At 36.1% G+C, this 14,005-nt stretch overlaps 1 protein-coding gene across 2 annotated transcripts in view; it reads left to right on the top strand.

Annotated features, from left to right (window-relative positions):
* LOC128017384 (A disintegrin and metalloproteinase with thrombospondin motifs 17) overlaps positions 1–14,005 on the top strand; it is a 90,616-nt gene that overhangs the window by 42,941 nt on the left and 33,670 nt on the right. For both annotated transcript variants that reach the window (XM_052602752.1, XM_052602753.1), the window contains exons 8-13: positions 1,660–1,765; positions 5,432–5,572; positions 7,805–7,955; positions 9,102–9,203; positions 9,739–9,884; positions 12,557–12,726. In XM_052602752.1, coding sequence (XP_052458712.1) covers positions 1,660–1,765; positions 5,432–5,572; positions 7,805–7,955; positions 9,102–9,203; positions 9,739–9,884; positions 12,557–12,726 — 816 coding nt within the window. The remainder of the gene's footprint in view (positions 1–1,659; positions 1,766–5,431; positions 5,573–7,804; positions 7,956–9,101; positions 9,204–9,738; positions 9,885–12,556; positions 12,727–14,005) is intronic.

Below are 14,005 nucleotides of genomic sequence, written 5' to 3'. Positions count from 1 at the left end.
TTCAGGTGTAATTGCAAATAGTGATTAATCCTGATTAATCCACTGAAAATTCTGATTAATTTGATAAAAAAATGTAATCATTTGACAGCCCTAATATATATATATATAGACCTTGACCGGTCTCTCTACATACTGTAAGAGAAACATGAATGATGATTTGAGTTCAGTGAGATATTTTCAATAAACTGAATGCTGCACAGTACAGCACTAGCACTCAATGCAAAAACACAAAGCAATATCCAAAAACATCTGTCCAATGCATATACTGTATACAATGCAGATGAGAACTGTTACTGGGTTTCAGTTGAAGCCTGCTAAATATTGCATATTTTTATATATTCTTCATATAGTTCTCTTTAGCAATGCAGCATTGCAAATTGCATATAGCAAAAATTGAAAAATGTGACCTGCCGTGTGCTCATACAATCAAACATGTTAATTTCCTCTTGTGCTATTCCATATACACCTACCACTGCTGGACCAAACTGCTCTCTTGTCATCCTTAACATAGTTTTGTGCTGTGTTTTTTGTTTACACAAGCATCTGGGCTGAAATTCATTCTCTTCACTTATGGCAGTCAGAGGCTAAGTGAGGTTGTCTGGGTTTCGTCCAGTGTCAGACACAAACCAGGTGCTTTCACAGGAACACTAGAAAGGTGATAGTCTGTGATGTGACAGATTTCATCACTCAGTTGAAGAGATTCTGACTCGGGGGCTTGTGTTTGCTGTCAGTTTTTGCAAAACAATTGCGCTATTGTATAGATTTGTATAATTTCTGAAGACGTTCAGACCGTGGATCGTTTGTGCAAACTCAGTGTCATGTCAAGTGTTGTGGGTGGTTGCCAGGGAATTGCAGTTGCTACGGTGGTTTAATGTATTTTGCATGTTTATTATGGGGTTGATTATTATTATTATTTTTTTTTACTTTTTTTTTTTTTTTTTTTTTTTACAGAAACATTAATCTGAATATTTATTTATTTTACTATAAATATGAATCAATGTAAAAATGTTTGGGACTTACATTATATAGTTGCTTTGAAAATTAATTAATTTATTTCAAAACTATCCTAGTAACAAAAGTACATTTATGATAATAATAATATTTATAAATTATGATAATGATCAAAATGTATACTGTATTATGCATAATATATATATATGTATATGTGTGTGTGTATATATATATATATATATATATATATATATATATATATACTGTGTATTTAGAAGAGTGAAAGAGAGAGAGAGAGATTTATAGAAATGTGTATATAGATCACAATTTAACAAAAATCAGCAAAATACACATAGAAAATAATGTTCAGTATTGAACAAAACCAAATGGTAAATATGAATGGCATATATCTGTGTACTTTATGGCACAGCTTTTTCCTCTAGGAAACTGTTCATTTCTTGCCAGGATTATGTTGTTATTCCTCAGGACAGGCGGACGAATCAGATGACTAGAATTTGCATATAAACGCATCCAAAATTACAAACCTCTCAGTTATGAGGAGGCCAAAAGTAAGATAAAACTAACAGAGATTAGCAACGACTGATCTCTATGAATGAGCTTCAGACATTAATCTGTCAGATCTGTGCTTCAGATGTAGTTTCCCGTCTGTCCATTATCTTCTCGCTCTGTGTTTCGCTCTCTCCACAGGAATCGCTTATCTGGGCGGCACCTGTAGCTCCAAAAGGAAGTGTGTGCTGGCGGAGGACAACGGACTCAACCTGGCCTTCACCATCGCTCATGAGCTGGGCCACAAGTGAGTATAAACGCCACAGAAATCAGATTTAGAGGCCCCTGTGATTGCCTGGTGCATCACAGTTTTGCTCTATCGTCAGCTCTGATAGAATGCAGTTAAATATGCCACTAGTGTCTGAGATGCTCGGTGGTACTTCAGTGGAGACACACTTGTTAATACGTGTAATGTTCTTTGTGTTTGGAATCCCAAGAAACTTCAATAATGACCTTCAGAATGAATCACTGATTTGACCAAATCAAACCCCAGTAGGCATAAAACTGACGCATTTATTATCTGTTTCAACTAATCTGTTTTGGTTGTTATCCAGTGTAGTAAAATTGAAGTTTGACTTCAGTCTGTTTCCAGCAAAATGCACAAGCAGTAAATTATTCAAAAAGTGACAGTAAACTTTATCATTGAAGATTCCTAAAAAAAATAAATAAATAATAATAATGCAAAAGGGTTTATACAAAACATGATGCATAAATATGAACATTTTAACATTTATAGAAATAAGAAATGTTTCTTGAGCAGCAAATCAGCATATTAGTATGATTTCTGAAGGATCATGTGACACTGAAGACTGAGTAATGATGCTGAAAATTCAGCTTTTTCAATTTTAATTTGTAATAATATTTCTCAATATTACTGTTTTTACTGTGTTTATAAAAAAGAATTGAGCATTAAAATGAAAGCGTATTTGAACTAGTAAGTCAGTCATAGGTTTGACATGACATGAGCGTGAGCAAATGATGACAGAATCTTTATTTCTGTGTGAACTATTCCTTTCAGATCGGTTTGTTCTTTTAAGGCCGCCAACATTTGCCAATTTGGTCAAACAAGTAGATAAATGCAATCCTAGCTAAGCTCACCAAAAGATCAAGCACCCAGCCAGATCTCCATCCATCATCAAACTCATCTTCAGACTTGTAAATATCTTGTTAGTAATCGAAATTGGTAATTTAAACCATGCATTGCTCTCCTGCTCTTTTAGAAACAGGTTACTTGTATACATCCCAGTACAGGTTTCTCTCGTTAAATGAATGATTGAGACACACTTCCATCCTCACAGTGTGCTTTGAAAAAACCTAGGGAAATACCTGAAAGAGAACAGGCTGGAAATGAACACGTATTATTCACATGAATTATAGGATTGAACCTGAACAAAAACACACTTCTCACACGAGCTCCCCTTCATCTCCTCGCTAGTAATAGCATAAAGCCTTCTTTGATAGAACAATGATGGGCAGCCAACAACAAAATTTGTCTGGAAAAACAGATAAGCGCCAGTCTTCAGAGAAGTTATCGCCGTACTTGCTCCAGTATAGCATGGAGCAGGACGCCACGGGCCAAAGTCGGCTTTAATGCCCAACCCAGTAATGAGTTGACACAGATGAAGCCTGACTGGTGCCGATACCAATGCTGTAAAAACACAAATAAAGCAAGTATGTTACAGGTTAATGTGAGGGTCTAGGTCTTTAGAATAAAAGCTGTAGCAAGGTATGTCAATATGATTATACATCAGCATGGCATTTCCAGTCTCTAATAAACACATGCAACAGCATCACACTTACTGATGGATTGAGATTTCTCAGAGTAGCAGAGTTTCTCATCTTTCATCTGCTCACGACCTTTTGATTTGGTGCGCGGTCGTAACAGAGCCTAATGACTGTCTGAGAGTCTTGTTTTAGCGTCGCTCCATTCCTCTGGCTTTATCAAGTGTAGACGCTGATCATTTTCCAGTAATAACAGCTGAAGGAGCACGATTACGGCGCTCTAGGCGTAACGCTAATGCGGGCTTTGCCGCATGCATCGACTCTTTGGAAATGAAAACATGCTCTGTATAGGAGAAGTGTGTCACGTCATATTTCAGTCTGCCCACAATGCCTCATTAATGTCATCATTGCTTATGTGATCATTAGTCAAAGCACCTTTCAGGGTAAAGTCAGATGAGTGTAGGTGAAAAATAAGAATATCTCAAAAGCAGTTTTTTTTTTACTAGCAAACGCTGAGAGATTGTTCAGTATGTGTTTCCATCACAGTTTAATTAGCACATACATACATTTTTTATGCACATCTGAGAAAACTTTGTGTTTTCATACATATGTTTTGCGTTTTTCCTCATATGTAGAGTTAGGGAAGTGAAACAAACCACTAAGGATATTAACAATTGGCAAGTAGCTTTTACAGTTTTTGGACATGTATGATTTCTTGATTGTGGCTTATACAGTGTGCAATTATGTTTTCTAAGCAATATACATTTTTTGGACTTGGGTCTGTAAGAAACCATTTAGACCTACATAGCAACATGCATACAGCACCTTGTTGTACGATACGATTTCTAGCCTATGGGCCCTATTGTAACGATGCACAGCTGCACATAGTGTGTGTCCGAATACCCTTTTGCTAGTTTAACGACGGAAAAACCATGCCCAGGTGCATGGTCAAAACAGGTTGTCCCTATTTATGTAGCCTACACAATAATATTATTTTGCATTGTAATCCTTTAATTTTTCATATTTGGGAAGTCTGTGTGCTGCTGTGCGTCCCTGTGTGTTTAATAAGCAGCTTGCACTGCACGGGCGTTGTGGCTCCGCCTATACTAAACTGCTCTTTAAATAATAAAGAAAAAACATTGCGCCAGACTTTAGACTAGTTTTGGGTTGGTCTATGGCGCAGTCTATTTTCAGTTCCTCAAAATTGCAACTCGCCAGCAATGCGCTTGAACACACCTCGTTATCAGACCAGCATGCCCATGAGCATACAAATGGATGCAAATGCATTTGCTATTTAAAAAATGTGGCGCAGGATGGGAAAATGAGAACTGTGTCGGGAGACTGAACTGAAACTAGCAAAAAACACTTGCACAGCACCTTGCGGTGTGTTGTGCCAGGTGTATGATAGATCCCTATATCTGTGAGCACCAAGTCACTATTGGTCATGCATGATGCCTTCCCTTCCATGTCTTTTAGCCCAGTGCATGCTTGATAGGGTTTTTGGTTTTGTGAAAGCACTTGACCATTATTAGCTTGGCAGCAAAACATCCTTTTTCTTTTAAATAAGGCCAATCATGTTTTTGTTTTTTTCTCTCTCTTAAAGAAATTTAACACAACAGACATTTGGCACCCTTATAAACCTCCCAAGATTGTTTTAGTGTGAGAGAGATTCTCATCTCAGTCCACTTATTAACCAAATAACCCCACTGACATTAAAAGCCACTCATCTATGTTAGAGCTGGAAAGAAAGTGATGATGAAACTGCTGTAGCGCTCACATTCTTCTCCGGGTTCGTTTAGTTCTCCGCAGCGACTCCTTGATTTCTGTTGTGTTCTTTGTGTGTGTCTTTCGACTTTTATTGCTTTGGTGTTTAGCTGAACACACTGCTCTCTTTATTAGTTCCTGTGCTCGCTGCTGCCGCTTCAGTCTTCACTTGTTGTTTTTAATTTGGGAAATGTAGGTCAGGGCTTTGGAGAAAGCACTGTTACGGCTCTCTCTGACTCTGTAGCTTTGGGCACACTTGCTCTGTTTCGGTGTAATAATGTATTGTTATGCATTCAAGGGAAGCTTCGTAAACAGCGTGTTAATGATTATGTTTAACAAGCACAAGACTGTTTATTGTGCACTAGGTGAGACTCATAGTTTGTCAAATCACTGCTGTTTCTTATTAGTGTTGGTCTTGTCCTTTTAGCCTGGGCATGAGCCATGATGACGATCACGCCAGCTGCACGGGCCACTCTCACATCATGTCCGGGGAATGGGTCAAAGGTCGTAACCCCAGTGACCTCTCCTGGTCTAGCTGCAGTCGTGACGACCTGGAGAAGTTCCTCAGGTGAGACTGTGTGCCATAAGATATAAAATCCTTAAACTAGCCTCTGTTTTTAGGTAATATTAGTAAGTTAGGGTTAGTAGGTGTTATTGTCTGTTAGTTTTGTATCGCCAATATTGACCTAGACATTGGAAAATATTTGTAATAAATTTATGGAAAATTTTGTATTTACAAGATAGATAGAGAGGGAGAGAAAGAGTAAAATGTAATTTAACTCTCTCTCTCTCTCTCTCTCTCTCTCTATATATATATATATAATTATAATGTTTTGTATTTAATTATAGCAAATAAGATGCTGCATAAAATGCATATAATTTAACTACAGAGTGACATTTTCAGAAAAAAATTACAATTAAAATAATGTCTGAAAATATTTTTTTATTAATAAATAATATTATTTGATATTAAGTTGACATAACTATATAATTGATTATGCTTATATTAATTGTAATTCCACTATAATTGTAATAGTTTTCAGTTTTCCGGATTTACCACTTAATAATTTTTTTTGTGCATACACAAAAATCTGTTTTATTTATCTATTTTTAATATTATAATATTTAATATTATGTGTTTTATGTTATTTATATATATATATATATATATATATATATATATATATATATATATATATATATATATATATATATATATATATATATATATATATATATATATATGTATATATATATGTATATATATATGTATGTGTGTGTTTGTGTGTGTGTGTGTAATTTTAAATCTATTAATATTATTTACATTTTTGGTTACATATATTAACAATATATATTTTATGATTAATTCGTTAAATTAATAAAATTCACTACAAAAATTTGAAAATGCAAATTATGAATTCTGGCAATATGTATAATTGATTTTAAGCAAGCTATTACTAGTAACTACTAACATAACTAGCACAAACCAGACTAGATTCAGTCTCCCACATTACGTCTCTGGCATTTGAATAGAGGAGAGTTCATTCTGGAGCCCCAGGTTTAATAGTGTCTGCTGCGGCCCTAAACAAAGAACCGTCTGGAGTCATCGATCCTCACGGATGTACTGCAGCCGATGACACAATAAAGCTGCAGGATTCACTGTCTGCTGTGCCCGCCGCGCTTCTCAGTATCAGTCTCAGTATCCAAACTCTGCTTTTGAGCTTCTGAGAGCATTTTAATGCCGGACACAATCAGGCAGATTAGAGTTTTTTCCTGTAGAGTAAAGCTCCTCACTACGATAACACGACAGCCTGGCTCTGCTTCAAAACCTGGTGAGCTGCCCATGTAGGCGTCATACACTATCTGAAAGATGTTTTAAAAGGTAGGCACTAAATTAGTAAATCACATGCTTTCATCCATTTCTTTAGTTTTTTTTTAATATATATTATTTTATTCCCATTGATTACAAAATTACATTTTAGTTTTAGTTTAGTTTCATTTTATTATGTGACACAATATGAGTATCAGGAATTAAAAAATCAAGTTTACACATTTAGTCTGTCATATTTTGTAGGTATTGCCAGTGTTCATTTTAATTAAATTCCCCTTGATTCAATTTACTATATATATATATATATATATATATATATATATATATATATATATATATATATATATATATATATTGTAAATTGAATTATTGTTTTATTATGCCATATTATGCCATTGTAAATTGAATTATTTTTTTATTATGCCATAATATAAATCATAAATATAAATTAATAAATCAAGCTGTTCATTTAGTTTGTCATATTTTACAGGTGTTGTCAATCAAATCCCCTTTAATCAAATACACAATATTTGAATTTAATTTACATTTATTTTAATTGTATATAATTTCATTTTATTTTATTTTATATGTCACAATGTTTATTTTACTTTATTCATGTAAAATTACAATTTCCATTTAAATAAATGAATGAATTTACTTATGTATTTATGTCTACTTGTTTGTATGTTTGTTCATTGTTTTTTTACTCTCCTAAACACAGTTTTTTTCACTCACACAGGCCATGCCTGCCTGATTATTTCAGTATGAGCTGAGATATTAAATGCATACAGAGAGCAGACGTGCTTGAGAATCCTGAAGTGCATGCGCTCATTAGGCTTTAAAGCATCAAAGTCAACCTTTTCAAGATATTTCTCCTTTGCAGGTTTTCCAGAAATCTGCTTGCAATTCATCAAGTAGTGTTTGAAGATGTTATGTGCATCGTTTGTCTAACATTTGACTGTCTTTCAGATTGAAAGCAAGTTCCTGTTTGCTTCATACTGACCCACGTAACCGCCACCTCATCCGCCCACCAGCCAAACTTCCCGGGATGCACTACAGCGCTGACGAACAGTGCCAGATCCTATTCGGCAGCAACGCTACTTTCTGCACTGATATGGAGGTGTGTGTGTCTTTCATCTGGGAATGCACTGATATCATACTGCTCTCATGCACTGCATGTTTCCATACCGTAAACGGACACAATGCAGCGTACGTAACACACAAATAAACACTGGCAACATGCAACTAAAACTTTTTGACCTGCTTATATATGTGACAGAATCTCATTGCAGTTACTTTATTGTTGTCTTGGCCCTGAGCTCATTACCATGTATCTAGTGATAGTATAAAATTATCCAGGCTACATTTCTAGCAGGTAAATATCATAAAACAGTATGTGCATTTAGTAATAAATCCTGTTTATCCACGGAAAGCCTCAGATCTCTTGATATTTCCGTCTGGAAGTTTCAGTTCATAAGTTGCCAATGTGGAAACATTAGAGCCGATGGCAGGTGCTGGCGTATCAGGTTTGATCTGATCAGTTCCCAGTCAGTTCATGCTTTCCTGAGCGTGTAATCATCAGCTGTAACGGTTCAGATCATCGCTGGAAACTTCCACTCGCTGCCTGTCATAACTGAATACCATCTACACATTGTGCAGAGCTACAGCAGATACCTAGACGTGTAGATTCACATAAAACGTGTGAAGAAGACAAAGTGTTAATAAGTCAATTTAATGTCTGTCCTGCCACCTTTGAAATGTTTCTCTCTGTGAGATTGGAAAATATGAAAATACTGACCATCAAGAACTGTTGGATAATTAACTCTCTTTGTTTGAGGTAAATGAAATAGCTTAATTTTATTTTATTTTATTTTATTTTATTTTATTTTATTTTATTTTATTTTATTTTATTTTATTTTATTTTATTTTATTTTATTTAATTTAATTTAATTTAATTTAATTTAATTTAATTTAATTTAATTTAATTTAATTTAATTTAATTTAATTTAATTTTATTTTATTTTAATTTAATTGTATTATTATTATTATTTATTTATTTTTGCCATTGAGATATTAAAGAGATTTAATTTGTGCGTTTTCTTAACTGTGGGATAATTCTGTATAGTGTGTGTTTTATTACTCCGGTAATGCAGGTTTGGGTCCTAGATACTATTTTCTAACAATGACATCAAGTAAGAATGGAACAAAAATGATCAAAGTGTTTTCATATTGTCTACATGAATGTAAACTGTGTGTGTTGTTTCAGCACCTGATGTGTGCTGGTCTCTGGTGTTTGGTGGAAGGAGACACTTCATGTAAAACCAAACTAGATCCACCGCTGGACGGCACTGAATGTGGAGCCGACAAGGTCACCAGCTTATCTTTAATATAATAAAGGAAATTGTACGTAATCTAATGTAAGAAAGAAGAATTCAAACTAATGATGTTCACTACTGTTCAAACACTACTGTTGATGTTCACTTCTGTACTGCTTTCTTAAATACCTTTAACTTTGCATCACATAAATACAATTTTAAAATATATTCAAATAGAAAACACTTATTTTAAATTGTAATAATATTTAATAGTATAACTGATTTGACTGTATGCTATATCAAATAAATGCATCCTTGGTGAGCAGAAGAGACTTCTTTTTTAAAAGCATTACAAAACCTCTAGTGTTCATATAAAAATGGATTCTCAACTTGAATTTCTTAAAACATAAAAAACATCATTGCAACATTTTAATAAATGATGGTAACGTTTGGCAACATGTTCTATAATATTTGCGAAGTGTCAGTCTAGCAGCACTGCCTGTGATCATCTTCATGTGAAGGAAATGAAACCTGTGGTTTGTCTTCATTTAGCCGGATTATTAACCTGAATGTGTGTGTCCTTCTCAGTGGTGCAGGGCTGGTGAGTGTGTCAGTAAGACGCCCATCCCGCAGCATGTCGATGGAGACTGGAGTCCGTGGAGCACGTGGAGCATGTGCAGCCGGTCGTGTGGCACAGGAGCATGCTTCAGACAGAGGAAATGCGACAACCCCCCGTAAGACTTTACATCTTTAATTTCCTCCTTGTCTAGGAGACTACTAGACTACTAGTCATTCAGAAAAGTAGTCAGAGTTTACCTGATATAAACGACTCTTCACTCTCCATCCAGTTTTTTTACACCCACGGATTTAAGTGCCTGTTGTGGTTTATTATACAAAACTATCTAGTTGTGCATCTAATATTGTGAACAAACCAGCTGTGGTCCAGAGATGATCTGACTCGATGAAAACGCAGACACCATCCAAACCCACAATGCACCACAATAATCCAGTTTGTGTTTTGGCAGGAACGAGCTTTCCTCTCACTCTCCTCCTCCTTCATCTAATGATGCCGTTTCTCTCCGAGTGTCATTTCTCAATACCCTGACATCCCACCAGAGAGCTTGTTTAATAGTTTTTTTAAAACACGATGTAATAATTCAAAGCTCTTCGGTTTGTTTCCAAAGCAGAACAGCATGCAATTTGTGGACGGTGGTCTAAGATGTGCAGTTTTTGTTTTGGGCGCTCGTAATGTCTCGTACCACGTTTGCGAGGTAATCGCTCTTTTGAATGCAGCTCCGCTGTGGATCGTTAAAACACTTTGAGCTGCATCAAGCTAACCGAAGCGCAAAAAGGAAGAAAAATAAGGCTGACAAACAAGTCATGTTCTGTTATTAAGATTAATAGTGGAGAAGGGGTAAGATTTGCTAGGTAAGTTCAGGTTTTAGGATTTGCATTCAGTGTGAGACTAATGAGCTAATCTAGTCAGCATGAAGTCTTATTCTGAATGATTCATAAGATAATTTCAAAGAAAAAATTCCATCAAAATATTACATTTCTGCTGACATCATTTTGGGTATGCTGGCTATTCGATTATGTTAATCAATAGCAAAATAGCTGTTTTGGCATTATTTTAGCAAACTTGCGTTCAAGTCTGGGATCGTTCTGGCATGTAACACCACTTTTTATGATCTAATCAATTCCTGATGGATACAGTCATGTCCCTCCCTACGTTTCTTAACTCTAAAGGGCTCATCAGATGCTACATGCACTTAACAAGTTGTTTAAACTGAAATGTGTGTTGGCAGTTTGTTTCAAACATTCTAATGATAAAAATCCACAAAAAGTTTTTTTTTTCAATCTCATTAAATGAATAGTACTTTCTCAAATCGAGCTAATCTCAGATGCCTGTGTTTGTGACATCACACAGACAGGCCCCTCCCATGATAGTTTGATTGATTGTAGCAGAGCTGTTGTAGGATGTAATAATGAACATAGCAGTCATTATTTACTCCTGGCATCTGAACCACTGAAGATGCAGTGGATTAAGTTTGTTTCTGAAGTGAATGTGCCTCCAAACTACATAAATGCATCTATGTATCTATGTTCATGCAAATCATTCGTGATCCAGCTTCACCAACAGAAGAAGTGTACAGTTGTTTTATATGAATCTTTGCAAATCGGCTTTCCTAATAATGCGCTAATTAGCAAGTTTCACGATGAATGTGGCTGAAGTAAACAGTCCCCCAGAGAGTGGCTCGGGAGAGAGGGGCGGAGTCAGCAGAGCTCATTAACATTTAAAGGAAAATGTTACAAAACGGCGTGTTCTGAAAATAGCTGTTTTTGACAGGATAAAAAGGCTATTGTTTTACACTACCACTGATAAATTTTAACCAATCAGTGTTAACTGACTTTTCATTAAGACCCTAAATAATCATATCAACTTGTGGAAAATGGGCATTCGATGACCCCTTTAAATAGATGTTTCAGTCAGAGATGCATGACATTAGAGAAGTAATGGGTTGAGAACAGTATTTTTCTTTGACTTTAAACAGCCTTAAAAGTTCACATAAAACAGAAGTAGATTTAAGTTTACACTACCATTCAAAAGTTTGGGAATTATTATTTTTATTTTTTTAAAGAAATCAGTACTCACTTTTATTCAGTAAAATGCATTTAATTAATCAAAAGTGACATGAAATAAATTTATAATGTTACAAAAGATTTCTATTTTAAATAAATGTTGTTCATTTTAGTCATCAACAGTTTCAGCACAGCTGTTTTCAGCATTAGAATGATTTCTGATGGATCATGTGACACTGAAGACTGGAGTAATGATGCTGAAAATACACAGGAATAAATGACATTTTACAATATATTCAAATAGAAAACAATAAATATCGCCTTGGTGAAAATAAGAGACTTGCCAACCTCAGGCCTTTGAGAAGTTGTATAAATGGTCTGTTCGTTGAGTGGCTGGGGTGTAAATAAATAAAAAAATAAATGAAATAAACCCTAATGAGATATATCAGTACAGTTCTGCCTGGCAAACTCTGTAATACATTCAAATGAGGGAAATGAGACAGTTTGGAGAGACTCTCACAGCAGACGAGACAGATTGAATGATGGAACATGATGGAGCCTGTGAGAATGTGAGGAGACTTGTTACTGAACAGGTTTTTGACTGTCGTCATGTCAGCTGTCATCTTTTGAGCAAGTGAAACATGTTCTAATGAAGGTTTATGGGGCCTCTATCCCCTCCCTCCTCCTCACGTCTCTTCTTCTCAACCCTTGCCTGACAGCTGGGATACTGATCTTCATGTTTCATGTTTCATCTTCAGGTTCTGATTCCCGTTTAGGTCGAAGAGCAGTATGTATAACTGTACTTCTTGTGGTTGTGGTTCTCCAGGCCCGGTCCTGGAGGGAAGTACTGTCAGAAGGCCAGCGTGGAGCACAAAGTGTGTGAAGGGAAGCCGTGCTCCAAGGGTCTGCCTACGTTTAGAGACCAGCAGTGTCAGTCTCATGACCGGCAGCCCAGTAAGAAGAAAAGCCAGATGTGGACAGCTGTGATCGACGATGGTGAGACTAAAAATACACCTGATTGCTGAATGAAAGCCAATATTTGTTTCATTCATATTTTGCCATGCTGATTCCAGAAATAGTGCCTGTTTTGTTCAAGCATGTTACACTTCCACACAAAATATAATGCGTTGTGTAGCTTTTCTTGCTTTTGACAACCATTTGTAAGCTGAAGAATCTTTTTCTATCTGTCCGTCTGTCCATCCATCCATCCATCAGTCCATCCATCGATCCATCCGTTTATCCGTCTGTCTGTCTGTCTGTCCATCTATCCATCCATCCATCCGTCCATCTGTCCATCCATCTTTCCATCCATTGATTCATCTGTTTATCCATCTGTCTGTCTGTCTGTCTGTCCATCCATCCATCAATCCGTTCATCCATCCATTCATTATCCATCCATCCGTCCGTTTATTCATCTGTCTGTCTATACATCCATCCACCCATCCATCCATCTGTCCATCCATCTTTCCATCCATCCATCCATCCGTTTATCCATCTGTCTATCTGTCCATCTGTCTCTCTCTGTCTACTTACTTATTGTAATTGCATATTGATATTGATATATATACAGGGTGCGATTTGTTGAAAAAACACAGAGGGGGGATGTTTTGAATCATTTTAATTCATAAAAATAAATTATGAACTATATGACGTCATTCGCTAATTAGCATATTTATGACGTAAGTGCGTTGTATTGTATTGCCTCCCTATGCTCACATACTGCAATTTTATTTAGCTATTTAATTTAATTCTCAATAAAAATGTTCTTATTTTACTATATTTTAATGTTTCCGTTGTCTGTCTGTCAATAATGATTGCCCAAGAAGTCGCTAGATTTGTCGCTAGTTGCTTTTTTGGAAAAAATGTGCTAAATCTAGCAACAAAGTCTCCAAGTTAGCAACTCAACTGCCCAGCGGACCCAGCTTCAACCATCTCGCAAGTGTTGATAGGCTAATTATTACTTTTGAGGTGTAACCAATCAGATAGCGCCGTGGGCGGGACATTGGGCAAGTCTGCAGAGTGGTGAATACAGAGAGGCTGCGCCTGAAAGGCTTCACTCGGTGACGAAAGCTGCAGCACTCAAAATCACTCTCTCTATTTAACCTCACAATGGCACAAACACAGGCTCTCCAAACTCTGCTCACTCGAGAGTCTCTTACAGACGTTCACTCTGTCAGTGAACCTTCATCTTCTGCAGACTAAAGGAGCACAAAGCTGCTCTTAAATCACAACACGTCACTCAGAAACAGGCTTGTGATCTTCTTAAGTAGACTCC

Source organism: Carassius gibelio, chromosome A7 (genome assembly GCF_023724105.1).
Source record: "Carassius gibelio isolate Cgi1373 ecotype wild population from Czech Republic chromosome A7, carGib1.2-hapl.c, whole genome shotgun sequence".
In the NCBI taxonomy this organism is placed as follows: Eukaryota; Metazoa; Chordata; class Actinopteri; order Cypriniformes; family Cyprinidae; genus Carassius; species Carassius gibelio.
The sequence above is the reverse complement of the archived record's forward strand: the minus strand, read 5'-3'. Positions and strand labels throughout refer to the sequence as shown.